The sequence below is a fragment of the Galeopterus variegatus genome, unplaced genomic scaffold (assembly GCF_000696425.1).
Source record: "Galeopterus variegatus unplaced genomic scaffold, G_variegatus-3.0.2 Scaffold4060, whole genome shotgun sequence".
Lineage (NCBI taxonomy): Eukaryota > Metazoa > Chordata > Mammalia > Dermoptera > Cynocephalidae > Galeopterus > Galeopterus variegatus.
Genome location: NW_007730171.1, coordinates 111,503 through 133,142, shown reverse-complemented (window position 1 = coordinate 133,142; position 21,640 = coordinate 111,503). Strand labels below are relative to the sequence as shown.

At 34.7% G+C, this 21,640-nt stretch overlaps 1 protein-coding gene across 3 annotated transcripts in view; it reads left to right on the top strand.

Moving 5' to 3' along the window:
- The first annotated feature begins 794 nt into the window (after positions 1-794).
- Positions 795-21,640, top strand: part of FNBP1L (formin binding protein 1-like) — a 54,420-nt gene continuing 33,574 nt past the window's right edge. For 2 of the 3 annotated variants that reach the window (XM_008586636.1, XM_008586635.1), the window contains exons 1-4: positions 796-905; positions 17,809-17,862; positions 19,126-19,273; positions 20,041-20,103. In XM_008586636.1, coding sequence (XP_008584858.1) covers positions 19,208-19,273; positions 20,041-20,103 — 129 coding nt within the window. In that variant the 5' untranslated portion in view covers positions 796-905; positions 17,809-17,862; positions 19,126-19,207. Of the gene's footprint in view, positions 906-17,808; positions 17,863-19,125; positions 19,274-20,040; positions 20,104-21,640 lie in introns of all 3 variants that reach the window. The other variant, XM_008586638.1, reaches the window with a different exon arrangement.

Genomic DNA, 21,640 nt, shown 5'->3' with positions numbered 1-21,640 from the left:
TTATTAGTCAATTTGTATATTATTCTTAAAGGGAGGGAAATGATGGTTTCTCTGGCTAAAGGTGGAAGGGAATATTTTTGAGGATTGGAAGAGCCTTGAAGGACAGTGATACTCTTATATGTTAGTATCATGTTTACTGCATTGCAGAACATCCCCACAATCCTATGAGGTGGGCTATGGGACTCCCATTTTAAGATGGAAAAAAGTTCAAAGAGCCTTGGAAAACTTGTCCAGTGTCAAACATCTGGTAAATGGTGGATCCTAGAATTTGAACTCAAGTATATTTTATTTTGTTCAGCTAAACAATTCTTCACTGAGTGTATGCTATGATGCCAATCATGGTGCTAATCATGGTGCTTAGGCCTTGGGAGTTCAAAGGTGAATAATGCATGGTTCCTGCCCTCAATATAGTATGGCAAGTGAACATGGTAATAATTTTAGGGAGCCTTGGAGACCTAGAGGAAGACCGTTTATTCTAGTCTGAGAGTTTAGGACCATTTTCTGGAGGACATACTGATAACATTGAATCTCAAAGCAGGAATAAGAGTTAATTGCAAAAAGGTGGCCAGGGGAACTATGTGGGTAAAGACATTCAGGCATAAAGTAGCACGATTTATGCCTAGGAACCTATTTCTGGGTCTTAAAAGGTGACGTAGATAGGGACTAGCAGAAGGGTCTAGGTTTTTCTTTATGCCTCATTGTTTGTCCATACAAATATCAGAAGCAGGTTAAAATACTTGTGGATAAACTTTGAGATTTTTTCAATGCATTTTTACCTTCTTTTTCTAGGATCAGTTCGACAGTTTAGACAAGCATACACAATGGGGAATTGACTTCTTGGAAAGATATGCCAAATTTGTAAAAGAGAGGATAGAAATTGAACAGAACTATGCGAAACAATTGAGGTAAGTTAAATTTTTTTCAGTTCTTAGAAATGAAATTACATGTTTAAACACTTGAATACTAGATAAATGTGGTATTTCGGAGGTTAAATTCTATGTTTTTCATCAGAAGTAGATTGTTTTAATGATTGATATAATTGAATCATTGCCTAGTACCACAAGGAATATTGGCTGGCTAGATCATGAGTAGCTTTTATTCCAGAAAGACACTTAAAAATCCTAAAATCAGGGAGCAAAATGCCAGGAAAAAGTAATACCAGGGTATTATTTTGTGTTTTACATTTTTATTCCTCTAACGTTTTGCTTTAGTAATCTTTCCAAAGCATTGAACATTTCTTCAGAGTTTCTAAGACTTGGAAATTGAGTGTGTGCTGAGCTGAGTTTCTTTCTATCAATATTCAGATACATGAGGGTACTTCAAAAAATTCATGGAAAGATTCACATTACGTTTTAATTCTATTTTTCCATAAACTTTTTGAAGTACCCTTGTATATTGCCAATGAAAGTGATATTGGAATATGTGTTAGAATATAAAAGTTTTAAAGGGAAAATTTTAGTCTTAAAACTGATGGACTTAATCTTAAGATTTTTTTCCAACAGCAAAGTTGTCATTGTTAGATCACAACTTGACAAGTAGTTTTTTGGAACTTATTCAATAAAAATGATGCTTGCAGTCTGAGGACTAGATTCCAGTTTAAGGTTCTAGCTTTAGGGGTTAGGACTCTTTAAAGTGATAAAAAATTCAACCTAAGCAGGCACACATAACTAAGAACTCAAGGCACATTTTGATTCATGGGTCAAATGTCTCCTGGCTGAATCTCTTGGTTCTGCTCCCCTTGTTGCCGTTATTCTCAGGTTTCATTCAGTACCATCCTCTTTACTTCCTTAGCTCTAGATTTCATATCTTCATACTTCTGCATCCTGGAGAGGAATGATGGACTTTTCTGTTGTACCTTTGGGGGAGGAGCGAAGAAGGGAGAGGGAGAAAGAAGGAAGTAGAAGGGAGGGGGGAATGGAAGGAAGTGAGAGTGCAAGTCTGTACCAACTTCTCTTCTCAAGAAATCCTAGCAGAGGTCTCCTTCTGTCCTGCTGACTGTTTGGGTTATATGCTTATCCTGAACAATTTTAGATTGACTTACGGCTGATGATGGAAGGATAGTTACCCAAAATAAATTTAACATAGTGGTCCCCGAAGGGAGGGGAGATATTTGAGTGATAAGCCATGTACAAGGTATTTCAAAAAGTTCATGGAAAGATTTGTATTATCTTTTTATTCTATATTTCCATGAACTTTTTGAGGTACTCTTGTACATACTATTATTATTCTATTTAGTCAGATAGTTTCATTATTCCAATTTCCTGATCCATTTGCCTCTTCTGTTTTTTTAAACAAGGCATTTTCCAGATGGATTATGAATAGGGAAACTATTAGTATATTAATAATAACAGTGGTGATTGTCATCTGTCCAAAAACTATGATCTGGGAACCCTATCCCTCTAAAATCTAGACACGTGAAGGGCCTCTGATAGGTTAAAATAGAAATTACAAAATATACTCAGATGACAACAATTAAAATTTTCTCTTATTTAATTTTAATTTGAAATCAATTTTAACACATTAAATTCTTTGTTTTTCAAGTTTTCCAATAGAAGTAAGGAGGCGAAATGCAATAGGCGGTATAGTGATGGCAGTGTGAAGTGACAAACAGTAAAGGAAAAAGTTTAAAAAAAGATGAAATTTAATGTAGGGGTGAATAGTGCCATCTACTTCTATGGCCCCAAGGATCTCTGTATTATAGCAGAATCAAAAAATGGATATTGGTAAGAATGAGCCTGGGTCCTTAAGAAAAGAATTAATCAGATTATTTTAAAGAAGCCAGGGAATTTAATAGTGTCTCTCAAAATAGGAAATGTGTCAGTTTCTTAATCCAGCATTTTTATTTGTAAGCCCTTCTGCAGAAAAACACAAGTGTGCAAAGACGTATGCTCAAAACTGTTCATTGCAAACAAAAACAAATGATTTCAGCCTAAAAGTACCTGTTGGAGAAAGAGTGATGAAAAATAATGTGGTATATGCGGTTTAAAAAAATCAGGTGTACCAGCATATTTAAACTAAAGAGGCTATACAGTCCATCAGTGTGAAAAGCAAGTTGCAGAACTGCACGCACAGTAAGATCTCCTTAGTGATTATTTGAGTGTGTGTTTAAAATTTATATGTATTCTGAAGAGGTCTAGAAGGATACACCCCAAATTGTTTTATAGTGGTTGCCCCTAAGGAATGGATTTGGAGGAATGATAACAGGAGGAACTTTTGAATTGCATGAAATCTTTTCAATGATTGTCTATTATTTTTGTAATTTAAAACACTTGTTCTTAAGCAAAGAAGATGATATACTTCAAAAGAGAATCCTATCACAAATTGTAAAGTTAAAAAGTTGATAATTTATAAGATAAAACTTTGGTAATCTGGGATACTTAACTGTCCAGGATAACTTGGACCTCAAAGGTTTGTGTATGGCCAGGGTTTTGCTAGAGTAACAAGACTCATCTAAACAAAGGGGAGACTTGTTTGCCTTTCTGTTCTGAGACTGATAATAACCATTGCAGTTTTCACTTAGTTGCAACAAAAAAGATTTGAACACCACTTCTTTGAAGCAAGGGTGGCTGCAACCCACAATTACATGATATAAAAAATAGAATTGTGTAGAGAGAAAGTGGGTTTTATTATGGACAGATGCTTTAGATCAGTGATTTGCATTTTTTAAGGAATGCAGCACACATAAGGAATTTGGCACATTTCCATCCTAATAATGTCTCTCAATAGCAGTGATTTTCAACAAGGGCAGGATTATTGTACAGTGTTGAGGTATTTGAGTAAGGAAGAGTTAGGTGGAGGCATGTTTAATTTGAAACCACCTACTCCCTCCCCTCTCCCTACATTGAGATTTGCTGCATTGGATGAATACATACTTAGTAAATAATTAAATTATCAGTTGCTGTTTATAGTATCTGTTTTGTCCAAAGGGAAGAGGTTTGCCTTGTTTCCTCTTCTTTAATGGGAAAAGTTCTTTTGGTTAACTCCCCCTATTTTTGCTACTGCAGAGGATAATTTCTTTCATAGTGAGGCAGCATTTTTTCCCCCTAGATAATAACTGTATTCAGTATGTTAAATATTTATATTTTAAATATATTGCAGGTTTAAAAATTTTCAATTAGTCTTTGTTGGCCCCAGCTGTTTTCTTCTTTTCTCCCTTTTACTCTTCTCATGTTTTGTTGGCTTTGATTTAACTTTTAGATTTTGGTATTGATAGATTTTTTTTTTGGTATTGGTTTGAGGATGGGAATAAATAGAAAATAAAGCACCTAATCATATTTGGAGACATAATTATAGACAGTTAAATCATGTCCATTTTGATTGATGCTAAGTGGTGACTTCAGATCACTTGGTAGAATGTTTTTTGTTTACAAAGACATAAGCAACTAAAATCAGTCATTCTTTTAATAAACTTACACTATTGTGTTTACTTAGAAATTAATTAAAATTTCTAAGTAAAAAAAGAAGCCCCTATATACATGATAGGTATGTATCATTTTATTTTTTTTTTCTAGGAAAAATAATTGTAGTATTAAGTTATATCACAGAAGTATTGCTATGTGAAATTATATTCCCCACCCCAAAGCATACATTTTTGGTTCAAATGTGGCAGTGTGATATACAAGAAGACAGGAAATCTATAAGTTGCTCTTATCTTAGTCAGAGTAGGATTTCCTCTGAATTCCTTTTGATCAGAGACTGTAGCAGTCCCCCCTTACCCATGGGTGATACATTTCAAGACCCCCAGTGGATGCCTGAAATCATGGTAGTACAACCCCTGTATATACTATGTTTTTTCCTATACATACATACCTATAATGAAGTTTAATTTATAAATTAGGCACAGTAAGAGATTAACAACAATAATAATAAAATAGAACAATGATAACAATATGCCAGCATCACTACTCTTGTGCTTTGGAACCATTATTAAGTAAAATAAGGGTTACTGGAACACAAGCACTGTGACTGAGTTGGCTACTAAGTGGCTAACAGGCAGGTAGTGTATACAGGGTAGATAGGCTGGACAAAGGGGTGATTAATGTCCCAGGTGGACAGAGCAGGACAGTGCATGACTCAGAATTGGGCACAATTTAAAACTTATGAATTGTTTATTTCTGGAATTTTCCATTTAATATTTTTTGGGCCACGGGTTGACTGTGGGTAACCAAAACCTTGGAAAGCAAAACCACGGATAGGGAGGACTACTATATATGTGCAATTTTGTACCCTTGCCAAGCCTGGCAGCATAGTTGATACTTCTAGAGCTGAGTGAATATAAGTTGGATAATTGAATGATCTGTATTTTGGTTTAGTTTAGAAATTAGGATCTCTGACCATATGCTGAATCTTTGACCATGTACTGCTTTCTATCCATATTGGAGTTTGGTGTCATGAACATCATTGTGAGGAAGTTGATGAATTTGGTAGCCTACTAAGAACTATCCCAAATACTTAGGGTAGACTTTGATATAGAATAATCCAAATATAACTAGTCTCTGTTTTCTACTTACTTTTTACTTTTTCATGCCTCTTGATCAGAATTTGCTGATTCTGTCACTCTGTTTAGTCTCAGAACAACCCAGGAAGCCCATCTTTGTACTGACTTTCTGAGAGTGGAGATTACCATTATTCTTTGGCCTTTCATTGTTTATTAACTCTTAACTGCTTTGGCCTCCCCTGAATTTTTGGTCAACTGCTTAATGTAGTAAACCCTAGGAGAGGCATCTGGTTACAGACGGGAGGATCATAGATTACCTTTCCTTATAGAATTGGATCCTGTGGAAACTCATTCCTGTCATTCCTCAGTAGTTACTCAGCCTATTCAGTACATATCTGTACCTGTGTTGAATGACTTACTGCCTAAATAATTTTTGCTTCTTGATTCTAGAATATAATCTCCCCACTAAAATGTAAACTCCACAAAGGGAAGAGATTTTTGTGTTTTTGTTCACTGCTTGTTCCTAGTTCCTAAAACAGTGCCTGGCACAGAGCAAGCAGTTTTTTGGTATTTACTTAATGCTTAATTTAACACTTAATGTATCAGCGTTATTCCGAGTGGTTTACACATATGAACACGTTTCATTTTCCTAAAAACCCAGTGAGGAATCAGTACTATTTTGTAGATTAGGAAAATGAGAGACAGAGAAGTTAAAGAGCTAGCCAAATTCAAAACTGGCTGCAGAGTCTGGGCTCTTGGTATTGTATTATACTACGTCTCAGCATAGGGAGAATGAATAATTCTCTCTTGAGAATTTTTTTCTATCCCAATGCCTAGTACTGGTAATGAATGAGCCCTGTAGGATTCCTCTTCACCATCAGCCAACATGTGAGAGGCTGACCTATTTGGAGGAATTCCTGACCCGTGTGGGTCCGAGTGCTCACTGCTATAGGATCGCCAGTCACACCTGCCAGATAGAACTTAGAGAAAAGGTTTTTTATTTCAGAAGACGTCGACCAGGAGACGGGGTCAAGTCCAAACTGCCTCACTGATCAACTGAGGGCTGAGTTTATACAGGTAAATGTATTGGGGAGACAGGATGTAGAATCTTAATGTGTGATGGACAGCTGCTTCCTGACATTATATGTGGCACTAAAGTCTTGTCTGGTTTCCATCTGTGATGCTATCTTTGAGAGATGTATCAGGCAAGACAGGGTATAGGGTCTTCAAGTGTGATGAATAGCTGCTTTTGATACAATCTTAGTTAATCATTAAGGGCTAGTTACAAAGGGAAAACAAAGTTAGTTCTATAGTGCATATGTGAGTGTGGGGGATTTTCTACATTTACAGTACATCTTTGGGCCTCTAAAGAATTTTACTACCGACAATAATATATTATCAAAAAACTGCATAACATACTCTTTAAAACTAATACATCTGTTTATAATGTAATAATTATAGAAATTTGGTTAAAATATAAGTTATTAAATTATGTACTTAATTTAGGTCTAGTTGTATATTTTTCCATGAGGACAAGGTAAAAAAATAGGTTAAAAATTTGGAAGTCTTTCCTTTAATGTTTTTCTCATTAAGGAAGGTGAAAATAAATAACCTTCTTTTAAGAAGTCCTGTTTATTTTCATTTCCTTCTTAAGCAACTGTAAATAAATTTGTGGGGGGCTATTGATTTAGATTAGGCTTCTAACAGGCCAAACTAATGTGGAATTTAGCTACAATAGCTGAGCTTTAGTTAATTGAAGGAGGCTCTGTAACCAATTAACCAATTAAGTTGTGACCAATTAAGTTGTTGCTACAGTGCACTTAAAAGTTTCCTATAAATGCTGTCTATCACGTTACTGGTTGGAGTTCTTCAAACCTGCTCTGGTTGGAAGGGATCCCTCTTCGCAAATTGTTTTTGTTTTGTTTATTTTGTTTTTCTTTGCTCAAATCAACTCAGTTAAAATTTAGACTTGTTCGTTTAAGAAGACAGATTAAGAATACTTGAATGTTTTAAAGCTCGTTTAAAAAGTGTTCATTTTTTAAAATTTTGAGGATTTAAGATAAATACTTCATACTTTTATTAGTCCCATAAGCTATTATAAATTGGAGTTAGAGATAACTTAATGTTCCTTTAGTTCCATGTGACTCTTGCCTTTAATATTCTCCTTAACTCTATTATCTATTTTCTCCTGATGACTTATTAGAGGGAAAGAAAACAGCAATTGGAGAATCTTTTTTTAATATCATGTAACTATATTTCCTTAATATGTTTGGATTGGGCTTTATTGTTAGTATATTTTAGCTTTTTATCTTTTAGTCATTGGCTTTTCCTATCCTTATACTTTTTGTGTGCTGTGGAGCTCTGTGTTATTTCATTTTGTTGTTATACCTAAAAAGATAGCTCTATCCTCCCCCAACTTAATTTGCCACCAAACTACTAACCAACATTTGCAACAGCTGGGTTCTTTGAGTGTCACTTTCAGTTTACATATGCTGCTGTCTTATTTAATCTTCATAAGAGTTTGATGATCTCTGTCACCATTTTATTTCTAACACCTACAGAGTACCTGCCCTACAGTAGGCATCCAATGGTAAACTTTTGTGGAATGATTTAATCAATGAACCGTACCACTTCTCTAGTAAAGAAACTCAGGCTCCACCAGGGTTTAGGGTTCCATCCCTGTACCAGCCAGCCATCAAAAAAAAACAAACAAACAAAACAAAACTCAGGCTCAAGAATCACAAAGCCTATTCCTGATTTTTATATGAAAATATTTTCTTAGATTAAATCATCTAGACAAAACCTAACAAGTAAAAGATAAAGCTCTTAAGAAAGAAAAGTTCTAAACTGTTGTGTTAAATATTTTGATAGCGAACTTTTCAATGAAAAGTATTTAAAGACCTCATCGTTTAAACAACTAACATAGTTTGGTTGTTAATGATGTTGGCTGTATAGATCACTTAGTCAATCTCTTAGCTCTCTCATAATGCCCAGAATGATTTGGTTTCCTAATTTTTTGTGGCTGTTTGAACTGTAATTGGGTAAGATGTTTATTTCATCATCCTATATATGTGAATAGGCAAATCAGACAGATTTAACTGCTCATTATTTTTATGTTTTGTACAAATATTTTTGAATCTGTTAAGGTATTACATAATTCACTCTTTTTGAAACCTAACATTTAGGAGGAAAACAAGTTATCAATTTGCAGAACAATAGTTCTCTGAAAAATAATACTTAAATTTGTGGGGGCAATCTGTTCCTTCCTCAGTCTAAAATGAGTAGATAAAATTTCCATCTTTAACATACCTGAAAATAGTCTTCCAAAAGATCTGTATTTGCCTGAAAACGACATTGTTATGCCCATCACATCCTAGACTGTAGTGAATTGTTGCCTATAGTCTTTGAGTATAGACTATGAAGCTGATACTATATATGCATAGCCCCCATTCACAAATATTTTATGTACAGTGTACTCTTGACATACTATAGATAGAGCAAAACTAGGGATTGGCATTTAAAAAATAAGAATGTGAGAATAGACAATTTGTGTACCTTCACATCCATTGAAGCTTGTTTGGTTTTCTTTCCCTAGATCTTTCAAGCATAAATACTGTTCAGCATCTGCCACTAGTAGAGGTGTATAAATTGAGAATGAAGCAGGTCCTTTTAAAAAACAAATTAATTCAGAATTTTTTTAATATCTTATAGTAATTGATAGGGTCATAACCTTTTTTTTAGTCTGATGTTTTAAAAATTGTGGTAAAATATACCTAACATAAAATTTACCATCTTAACCATTTTTAAGTATATAGTTCAGTAGTTTTAAATATATTCACATTGTTGTACAGCTAATCTCCAGAATTTATTCATCTTGAAAAACTGAAATTATTTACCCATTAAACAGCTCCCCATTTCCCCCTCCCCCAGACCTGGCAATCACCATTCTACTTTCTGTTTCCATGAATTTGACTACTCTAGGTACCTCATATAAGTGGAATCATACAGTATTTGTCTTTTTGTGACTGGCTTATTTTACTTACCATCATGTCCTCAAGGTCTCTCCATTTTATAAAATAATTTTTCTTCCTTTTTAAGGCTGAATAATATTCCATTGCATGTATGTACTATATTTTGTTTATTCATTCATCTGTTGAAGGGAAATTTGGGTTGTTTCCATCTTTTGACTTTTGTGAAAAATGCTGCTATGATCATGGTGTCAAAATGTCTGTTTGAGTACCTGCTTTCAATTCTTTTGGGTGTATGGTGTATGCCTAGAAGAGGAATTGCTGGATCATATGGTAATTCTATGTTTGATTTTATTTTGAGGAATCACCATACTGTTTCCACAGTGGCTGAAAAATTTTACATTCCCACCAGCAATGTGCAAGGGTTCCAATTTCTCCACATCCTTGCCTGTATTTGTTATTTTCTGTTGTTTTGATAGTAGCCATTCTCATAGGTGTGAGGTGATAATCTCATTGTGGTTCTGATTTACATTTCTCTAATGATTAGTGACGTTGAGCATCTTTTCATATGCTTATGAAAGCATATGTGTATCTTTAGAGAAATGTCTGTTGAAGTCCTTTGCCCATTTTTCAATTGGGTTATTTGTTTTTACCCCTTGTCAGATATAAGATTTGCAAATTCTCTCTCCCATTCTGTAGGTTACCTTTGCACTCTGTTGGTTGTTTCCTTTGATGCATAGAAGTTTTAAGTTTTGATGTACTGCAGTACTTTTGTTGCCTGTGTTTTTTGTGTCATATCCAAGAAATCATTGCCAAATCCAATGTCATGAAGCTTTCCCCCTATGATTTCTTCTAAGAGCTTTATAGTGTTAGGTCTTACATTTAGGTCTTTGATATGTTTTGAGTTAAGTTTTGTATATGGTGTAAGGCAAGGGTCCAGCTTTATTCTTTTGCATGTGGATATCTTTTATGTTTAATTTTCCACTATGTGAGTGAAGATTCATGGCTGTAAGTGATAGAAACCCCAGCTGGAGCTAATTTAAGCATAATGGGAAGTTTATTGACAAGAGAAATTTATTGATTTAACAATATATTTTTAAAATTTATTGATATCGTTCATTGATTTTATTTTCTTCTTGAGTTTAAGAAGAGGATGAACAGTCTAGCTGCTAGAAGGCTTGGGATACAGCTAGGTCAGAGGAAAAAAAGTCAGTATCTGAAACATAGCCAGAGCCCGTTTTGGGTTTTTTGTTTTTTGGGTTTTTTTTTTTTTTCTTCTTTTGGAGGTTGGGTGGCATTATTCTTTCAGTGAAGACCAGCTTTTTCCATATGGCAAGAAACACAGTCACCAGCACTGCCGGTTTTATCAGAGATTCAGCTCCCAGACTGGCCTCAAAGCTGTATCAGGTCTGAAGTCTTAAAAATTCCAGGAAGGGAACTTTTTGGCCCAGCTATAGAGCCATTTGTGTTAATCTGGCAACTCTTAAGTAGGTTAACCATTAGATTTAGGGAGGGCAGTTAAGAAAAGGGATACCAATAAATTAGTCTCAGGTCTCTAATATTACCCTCCACCAGAAGAAATAGTGTGTTGTGTATTCCATTTTAAAAATAAATAGGATATTTGTTACCTGTTAAATGGTAATTAGAACTTAGAGCCTCTCAAATGTTGAAAGGTCGAAAATGTGTAGATACTTCTCAGCCTTTAAGATATTTGAAATATTTTGTATTCCAGCATTTAACTGCAAAATGTGGTCTTAATAAAAGTGAATTAAGGTTTAATATTCCAAATAGAATATTTTGTGATTTTCACTAAAACCCAACAATGAATATAAACGTGATAAAACTAGAATGAAGAGGTCAGAATCAACAATTTAAATATATATTAAGTAGGTTGATAAATTTGTTTATTTTTATTGAAACATGATTGTACATATCTGTGGGGTACAGTGTTGAATAGGGTAATATATTTAATATCACATATATAACTAATATGTATAAAATACTATAATGTTTGGAGATGCCCATTAAATTTAGAAGACTTCTCAGATCACTGAAACAACATTAATTCCTTTGTATCCAGAGTGCACGTTCTTAAGGTACTTAGAAAACATGGACAACACACACACACAAACAAACAACACAAAGTCCCAGCATATCTATGACAGCTGTTTTAATTTCTATAATATGTACTGTGTATAAATAAAACTTTATAACACCCTACTAAAAACGTGACTTACATATAATCCGTTATCATAATTGGTAACTTGGAGAATTTATGGAATTAGAAGAGAGGAGAAAATTCTGAAAAAGAATAGAATAGGGGAACTGACATTAAGGGCAGATTTCCTGAGAGAGAAATATTGCTTAAAATATTTTTAGTTTAGGAACAACCCAAATGCTTTACACTTACATACTTAAGAAAAGCCAGTTTGAGATTTACTTGAGCTTATGAGTATAATTAAAAATTCAAAGCAGGAATTTGTGGGACTTCTTTAACTATTCATGCCTTGGTATGACTTTTTGCTCACTTTAGACTGTTTTCTTTCTTTCTTTTTTTTTTTTTTCTTTTTGTCTTTTTTCGTGTCCGGCAACGGATTGCAACCCTCAGTGTCGCGCCCGTACCGGACCGGGACCGGCAACGGGATCGCAACCCTCAGTGTTGCACCCGCACCTCGCTCAGCCAGTGAGCGGGAACCGGTCTGTATATGGGATCCGACCCCTCGGCGGGAGGCGCCGCCGTGCTCCCAAGTGGCGCACTGTAGCAGTGCGCCACCAGGCCGGCCCCTAGACTGTTTTCTTATAAGGCCCAACTGATATCAGCTGCTTTGAGGAAATAAATTATTTTTGTGTGTTTTCATTATTAATTTTTTTAAGGTGTAAAAACTGTATATGGTCATTGGAACACATTTAAATTTGAGTCCCTTCCCAGTTCCTCTCCCTAGAAGTGAGTACTGTTAATAACTTGGTGTGTTTTCTTCCAGAGCATAAGTTTTCCTTATGTGGAAGTTTTGATTAGGTGGAAAACAAGAACATTGTGGACCATGCTGCTGTTTTTCAAGTTGCAGGGTTGGCTTAAATGGAGTCATCAGTAACGCATGTGTGGTATCTGAAGGCTCTGGATATTTGGGGTTTGGGAAGAGTTACAGGGAGGCAAGAGGGATTTTTTAAAAAAATTACTTAGGATTAACCCTGCATGCTCAAAAGGTAAAGGTAAAGTTACTTTCTTCTTCTTCTTCCCCTTTCCTTTTGTGTTCCATATGTTCTTTCTCCCAGAAACTAGAGGTCAAATTAGTGTTACTTATGCTGTGTTTAAGCTGTATTATGGCTTTTGTGGTTAACCTCTGTAGTAAGAATTCTTTCAAGTGTCAGAAGCGCAACTCAGATGTTTAAGAAAGGAATTTATTGGCTTTTGTAACTTATTTTAACTGTCTCAGGTGTTGGAGTCAGATTTGTCTCAGGTGTTAAGAGTCAGAAAAGTTCAGGGATCCAGTACTCAGAGGAGTTAAGGATCTAGCTTTCCTCTCTTGAGTTTGCTTTCTTCTCTGTTGGTTTAATTTCCAGGTAAGCTCTTCCCCTGTGGCTCTCGGATTATGACCTATCAATTTAACAACTTCAGCAAAAAGAGAACATGTCTTCCCAAGAATTACAACAGAAATTTTAGGATTTACTTTCATTGGCCTGGATCAGTGGTCCTGGATCAAATAAATATTCCTGGACCTTAATATGTGGCCAGCCCCACCACAGCTACATAGACATGACAATGGAAGAGTTGTATTTTTAGGATATATTAGGCTATACTGGAATAAAATCTTCCAAATTCCAAGGACTTTATACAACTAAAAGTTTATTTCTTACTCACACAAAGTCTGCTACACGTCCAGGTGATTCTTTAGGGCAGTCCATGTGGTAACTCAAGAATCCAGACTGTTTACATCTTCATCTCATCATGAGGCCTCCATAGTTGCTTTAGCAGGGAGTGAGGGAGCCCAGAGAGTTGTACAGAGCTTTAAATGCTTAAGTCTGGTGGTTACACAGAGCTCACAGCTCATTATACAAAATTGGCCACGCAGTCCTGCCTAATTGCAAGGGGACTGGGAAGTGTGTGACATAACATGGTTTTTTTGATGAGAAGAAATGTATCTGCCACAAGCTCTTACAAAAGAAAGAAGAGTAGTGATTCAGGTAGGTAAAACAAATATCCACTACAGCTGGCTACTCCCATTTGTAACCCATTTGTAGGTTAGAGGTTGTGATTATCACAGCCAAGCTGCTAAGTTAATCAGTCGCTTGGTAATCACTAAATCCCATGGATATTTTTGGTATAGATTCTATCATCTTAGAACTTCTTTTAAAAAGCCCCGTGTCTTCAATGACAGGCTCACTTTGGTTTTCTGAGTTGTTGGCAAACTTTTTAAAACAAAGTGCTAGATAATAAATATTTTAGGCTTTGTGGGCCATATGTCATAACTACTCAACTGCTGTTTTTCAACTATGTTGTAGTGCAAAACAGCCATAGACAATACATACGTGAATGAGTAGGGTATGTTCCAATAAATTTTTATTTACAAAAGTAGGTAGTTAGGCCATAGTTTTTTACCTCTAATCTACCTGGCTGCTCATCCTTATTGATTTTCTCAAGCAACTCTTTTTTTCTTCCCTGTTAAATGTATATTCCTAGATTATCTTTAGCCACCTTTTAATTACACATTTTAACCATCTCAGGTGTTGGAATCAGATTCGAGGTAGGTTTTGGCTTTGCCTGTTACTAGCCGTGTGACCATGGGCAAGTTACTTAATGTGTCCTGTAAAGTAGGGTTAATACCTGCTTGCAATTGTTGTGAGCATAAGTTATATAGAAAGTGCTTAGCATAAAGATTGGAAATAATATATGGTTGACAACTGGTAGCTTCTGTTGTTGTTATCTTTACACATTTGACCCTCACATTTGGATCTTGATCCTAGAAATCTCTTTAGAGTTCTAGTTTTTACTACATTTCTCTATTGGACATTTTTATTTAGTGGTTCTGTAGCGTCAGTTAAGAAGCATTCAGCCGCAAGTAACAAAGTCTTCTCATGCAATAGGAAGTGTGGAACCAGGAGATTCTAGAGCTCAGTCGTGTCAAGGCATTTTCATGAATCTCTTGGTCCTCCGCCTTGTGGTTGCAAGATATTGCAGTGTCACTTCTTGCTGTGTGACAGAGACACAAAGATTGCTCAGAGCCCAAATATTAAGAGCAATGAGAAGCCTGAAAGGACTGCACCAAGAAAACTTCCTTAAGAAGGTAGAAACAAGGTGCAGCCCTGAGTCGGTATTTGCTTCAGCTTTTATCATAAAAACTATGAAATACAGGAGAAAAAACAACTTAATCAATCATTTATCAAAGGAATGAAAAGAAATTGGCTATGGGTCATTCTCTGGAAATCATCGTGAGAAGCAAAGGAAAGGGAGTGAACCTGGATAAGAAATGACCTTCATGTTCTTATCTAATCTAGCAGAACATCACTGAAGATCTTTGCTGTGCTAAGGGCTTTTGCTCTTTGAACAATCCCTGTTCTGCCTCAAATCTCTTATCTACACTAAGGGCTTTTGCCCTGTGTAAGTTCCCTGCCCTGTCTCAATCTTTTGCTTCAAGCATCCTGTCCTCACACATCTATATCCAAAGCAATAAAAAAGTGGGAAGAAGAGGCTTCCCTTGTTTAATATCTTTCCTTTTTACTATAAAAATTATTGTTGAAGAAAAAGTTAATTAGGAAATAGAATCTACAGTACTTGACCACCTTAAGGTGGAAGAAACTTGAGAAAGTGTAGGATGATTGCTAAATTTTTGGCTTAAATGTCTAGACTCTAGATGGATAGTGGCACCATTAATGTGAGAAAAGAATAGGTTTGTAAAAGAAGATAAATTCCATTTTAGACTTGTTGAATTTGGGTATTTGTGGCAAATGGACTGCCTACTCAATGGCTATTCCTCCTCCTATAACAGTTTAATTGAGATGTAATTCACATACCATAATATTACCCCTTTGAAAGTGTACAGTTCAGTGGTTTTTAGTATGTTCACAGGGCTGTGCAGCCTTCACCACTATTGAATTTTAAAACATTTTTGCCATCCCAAAACAAAAAACTGTACCCATTAGCAGTCATTTTCTCCTTCCCCAGACACTGGCAACCACTAATCTATTTTCTGTCTCTGTTGATTTGCCTATTCTAATTAACTCATATTTATTCATCATCTCTTCCCCATCTTCCTTTTTGAGTTCTCTTTTAGACCATGTAGGTCATGCACAATTACTAGTTTGCTAGCTGTAACTCATCCCTTTCTTTTTGCCAATCTAGTACCTGAAATAGTTAGTGTGTAGCATATAGTAGCCTTGCTGATGTTTGGGTGAATTAATAAATTAATTCATCCACAACAGTGATTTTCGGTATTGTCTTAGGTAACCATGGTAAAGAACCACTGGTTAATAGTATTTAGAATTCCTTAATATGACATAGAAGGGCCTCTGTTCTCTTCCCCACTTACCTTTCCAGCCTCACTGCTTGCTGTTCTCTGGCTCAGCACTCAACATTTGATGTTGTAGCACATTGAACCCACTTATGGTTCTTCATAAATGCCATGTTTTTTTTCTTACTTCTTTGCCTTTGCTCATTAGAGTTTCTCTGTTTAGAATCCTCCCAGGGCTTTCCAGTTGCCCAACTCCTGTTCACCTCTTTAGGTTCAGTCAGAGAATCAGAAATTTCAGCTTTCCTCCTCTAAGGAAGCCCCTCTACAGAGTCCTCTGTTCTTCTTACGTTATTATTTTATATAAAAGTGTTTATGTATTTGATTTTTCCAGACCAGGGATCTCTGAACTTTTTATTGCTCTTTTAAAAAATGTTAGAGCATGTACCTGCATAGTTATAAATTATGTACATGTACTAGTGTAATAATGTATTAAATACTAATAGTGCTTTTGATAAAAATATTTAAATGTAAGGTCTAATGTTTTCATATTGTATCTTACTTTACAACCCATGATTACTATGGGTTTGTTGATGGCAGGAATTCAGTAACTGTTGACATGAACTCTTTTCTCAATGTCTTGCTTGTTCTTTATCCACCCCTTATTGGGTGTTAGGTCCTCCTTTTCTGTTTTAGCACCCTTTGTTTATCTTTATCATAGCACTTATCGTAGTGTATGTTATAATTATTGGTATACATTTGTCCCCTTTTAATAGAGTGTACTCTTGAGTATGGGTATTCTTTCATTTTTGGTGCTCCTAGTAGCTTGCACTGTGCCTCGTACATAGTAGGCAGTAGTTTGTAGAATGAATAAACTGAATTAAGTGGAATGAATTGGTGTTAATCTAAGAGTAATCAGTGATTCTTTTATAGTATGTGTTTGAAAGATAGAAAGGCCATTTATTTTTAAAATGCTTATAGTTTAAAGCACTGCATCTCAAATTATTTGGGATGATGGACTAGTTTCTTCTAAGTTTCCAATCTGTTATGTACTTATGCTTTTGTAAAATACAATTAAAAACTAAATACTAGAAAAATGACATAAAAAGAGACATACAAAATACAGGCCCAACTTTTTTATTATTAGATTCAACAGATGTAAAGTTACTCTCACATTTTTCGTACTTATCTTGTGGATTGGTAACAGAGTTTATGGACCTTTACTACCATACTTTGAGAAAAACGGTATAAAACATTGTGGTAAATGCTTTATCTCATTTAATTCTCATAACCATGGAGTACGTACTGTTGGCACCATTTATAGGAAACTGGGGCACAAAGAAGTTAAGTAAATTGCCCAAGTTTACATAGATAGCAGCCGGGATTCAATCCCAGGTAGCATAGTCTGGCTCCAGAGTCCATGTGCTAGTCTGCCTCTGATTTTGCAAAGATGAAACAGGCAAAGACAGTTACAAGTTAGAATGTGATTTATTTGCCTAGAAAAGAGAAGGTTAAGGGGTCACAGTGATTTTCACATAAAAGAGTTATGAAGGATGGTGACCAAACTGTTCTTTTATCCCCAGAGTCGGTATATTTTACCTTAGTACTAAAATCCCTGATTTGCAAAACAGAAGAATGATGGTATTTCTTTGAAACGTCTTTGTGCCATGACTCACTTGCTCAGAGTACTTTGTTTCTCCTATTCTTCCTCGTATTTTTTTCCTTAATTGGTAACGTAATCAACCAAATTGTTATGATTAAACTCACATAAACTCACATGATTAAACTCATGTCAGTATTTTATGAACAGAATGTAAGTAATGATCATATTTTATGTTAATGGTAGTAGATGATCATATTGCTGTCTTAATTCTTTTATATAATGAAATTGGAAACAGAATATTTCAATTTCAACAACAGTATATATTTTTATAAATTTTAAAATATCTTCTTCCTATAGAAATCTGGTTAAGAAGTACTGTCCTAAACGTTCGTCCAAAGATGAAGAGCCAAGGTAAATTATGTACCTTGTTGTTTATTATTGCATATTAAAAAATTTTAAAATAATTATATATTTTATTATTTAGTAAAATAAATATGCTGTTAGCTTTTTTATAAAGATTTTTTAAAGGTTTGTTTTAATAAAAAATCAGTGTTTATGAAAGAGGGGAACTACTGTTTATCTCTTATAAGAGTAAATACTTCAGTGGGTTGATCAACAGTTTTCTAGAATAGTTGGTGTGACTTTCCAAATAAGATGTAGACTAGGACTCCACTTGAGTTATTTAGTCTCCAGAAGTAAAGGGTAGTTTTTTTACACTTTATTTTTAGTTGTCAGCTTGTTAGATTCTCGCTTTTACTCATAGGTAGTAAAACAGTTTGGATGATTGGTTTAAAGTGATAATGAAAAGGAGTGAGACTTCAGTGTAGTTTTTGAACCCTGAATAAAAGGTTAGGAATCACCTATGAGCTTTTTGGCAGTTTTAAGTAGGAATGCGTGGATGGCTGTAAAATACAGAAACACAAAGATACTAGACTTAAACAAACAAACAACTTTGTGTGTAATTGTCTGTTGGGATTCTCGGGTTTAGTGTTAATGAGTCCTAGCTGAGCTGTCTGCCTTCAGCTGTAAGAGAGTATTCCAGAGTGTGTTCAAAGTAGATATATACATTTTAATACAGTGATTCTCTTTGTTTCTCTCCTTCCCTCCACACACGTTTTTACCCTTATTTTTGACCCTTCTACCCCGCTTTGGTGCCAACCATAGTGGCACTTCACTTCCATTCAGGTTGTGGGCAGGCATACAAGCAGCTGTGTCCAGAGCTGATAGCAAAGTTGTTCTGTAGATCAGCCATCAAGGTGCATTTGAGTGGTATGATTGACAGGTTCTGTCCTCGAGAGCAAGCACATCATCTCTGCAACAGGTTCAGCTGCCAAGCCTAGGAATCCAACCAAGTTCATTCCCAAGCTCAGGCCAGTCAGTTGGCAACTTAAGAGATTCCAGTATGCCAAAAGAGCCTGCAGGTAGTATTCTTATTATTTTTTGACTCCAAATGTCCCTTTATTTTTAAATTAAAAACTGCTTGCTTGAAGAGATACAGACATACAACTTGAGTTTAATGCAGGATTTTTCCATATGAAGTTAATTTAGAGCTAGTAGCTGAGATTTAGGTTGTTGAGTATGTTAAAATTCGTCATGTTAGGCTTAATTCATACCTTCCTAAAATATTTGTAATGAAAATAAAAATTTCACCATTTTAAAATATGTTTTTGCCAGGTTTACCTCGTGTATAGCCTTTTTTAACATCCTTAATGAGTTAAATGACTATGCAGGACAGCGAGAAGTAGTAGCAGAAGAAATGGCACACAGAGTATATGGTGAATTAATGAGATACGCTCATGATCTGAAAACTGAAAGAAAAATGGTAATTCTTATAATTTTTATCCGTTTATAATAGTCTATGAAATACTTTCACAGCAATAATTACTTTGCTTTTTAAAAAATGTGTGTTCAGCATAAGCTGGTTTCCTATTTTACTGAATTTCTTCTATCTAAAAATTATCACAAGATACTCTTGCTAATTTATGATCCTTTTGGGTTTAGGACCAAGGTTTGGAAAACTATAGCCCATGGCCAAGTCTAGCCCCCTGCATGTTTTTGTTTTCTAGTTCCCATGAGCTAAGAATGGTTTTTTACATATTTAGATGGTTGGGAGAGAATCAAAAGAGTCTTTCATGGCATGTGCAAAATATATGAAATTAAAAATTTCAGTTCCTATAAATAAAGTTTTATTGGAACAGATCTACACTTATTGAATTATATATTGCCTGTGGCTGCTTTTTCATTATATCATCAAGGTTGAATATTTGTGACAGAGACCTTGTAGCTGGCAAAGCCTAAAATATTTATTATCTGACCCTTTATAGGAAACATGTCAATCCCTATTCAAAACAATCATTATTTCTCCAGATATTGTCTGTTTTAAAGGTTATATTTAAAGTATTAAAATAATATCCTATAAAACACATTTTAGAAAGTTTTACTTTATTCTCTTCCTAAGTCTTGGTAAAGTTATATAATTAGTACCTTGAAAAAAATAAAGTAAAAAGCCCTTTGGGGACTTTAGACTTTATTTATATTTAAATGTAACTATTTTTTTGTTTGTTTTTTGGTGATGTTTATAATCTTTAGCATCTCCAAGAAGGACGAAAAGCTCAACAGTACCTTGACATGTGCTGGAAACAGATGGATAATGTGAGTTATAATGTTTTCATTGCTAACATAGAATTTTATAGACTAGATTAGCCCTAAATTCTATTATGATTCACATCTATTTGACTGTAATGTTTCTCAGTGAATAATTCATAATTTGACACTGGTTTTATTGCATAGTAGCTGATAAAGTATAAGTGGAAAGATCATTTTGTCATTTTTCTTTTTTTGCTGTATAACTCTATACTTATACAAACTCTGTAATCTTCCTATCATTGTAAACATTATAGAGATACTTTTTGACTTTGCATTAGTTACAATAAAGTGTTAATAGAGGACAGAAGTAATAGGGAAACAGTGATATATCTTGGAAGACTATTTGACTGAATCTGAAAGAACCAAGATTCTAGTTTTATTATTTCCCTAGCACTTGATTTCTCTTGACTTCAGTTTTACCATATGGTAAATGAATAGAGTGGACTAGATGATAGGAAATGTTTCTTCCACTTTAGTGATGCTGTAATTTTGTGAATGTTTCTAATATTGGGCTGATGATCAGAGACTATCCCATTGTAGGAAATACTTAGTAGGATAGAATTCTAAAAGCGTAATAATTATTTACTTTAAAATTTCCCAGTGTACTTGCTAATGTGGTTTTTCTTAAATGTTCTGCAATAGAATAATTTAAAAACAAGATGTCTACATGGAACACTGTAATATCCTTTATTTAAATGATGTTCTGTCATATAGTAGCATAAGATATTCTTTTTGAACGCTCAGGTTATTGAGCAATTTACTCTTTACCAGCATATTTCTATGGTGGACACTGTGTATTCCTTGAAAATTATGCTGAAGGGAGTTTTTCATGTTAGATTAATCAGTTTCGTCTGTGGTTGTTAGAAAAAGGACTTTAAGATTGAGATTTAAAAAATTTGTGCAGGGCCAGCCTGTGGCTCACTTGGGAGAATGTGGTGTTGATAACACCAAGGCCACAGGTTCGGATCCCTATATAGGGATGGCCGATTAGCTCACTTGGGAGAGCGTGGTGCTGACAACACCAAGTCAAGAGTTAAGATCCCCTTTCCAGTCATCTTAAAAAAAAAAAAAAAATCATGCATATACTTATACTGTTTTCATTCTACCAAGTCAAGAGTTAAGATCCCCTTTCCAGTCATCTTAAAAAAAAAAAAAAAATCAAGCAAATACTTATTCCGTTTTCATTCTTTTTTTTTTTTTTTGCCTTTTTTGCTCAAAACTATTTTCGAAATTCATACCTGTTTTTGTGTGGATGAGCAATTTACTCTATATCTGATTGATATAATGATGACATTGCATGTATATAACACAAAATATTTTATTGACATACATTTTGGTTGCTTCAAGTGTTGAGTGTTGTAAATAAAGATATTGTGGCCAGCCTGTTTTCTTTCCCTTTTAAAAACACATATTTAAAGCTTAGATTAAATTTCTACTATATGTCACTGATGTAAGATTCTAATCATTAAGGCCGATTGAGAATTCTTAGGTATATTAATAGTCTGTATTCAGTTTTGTTTTGATTTTCTAATTGGTTTCAGTA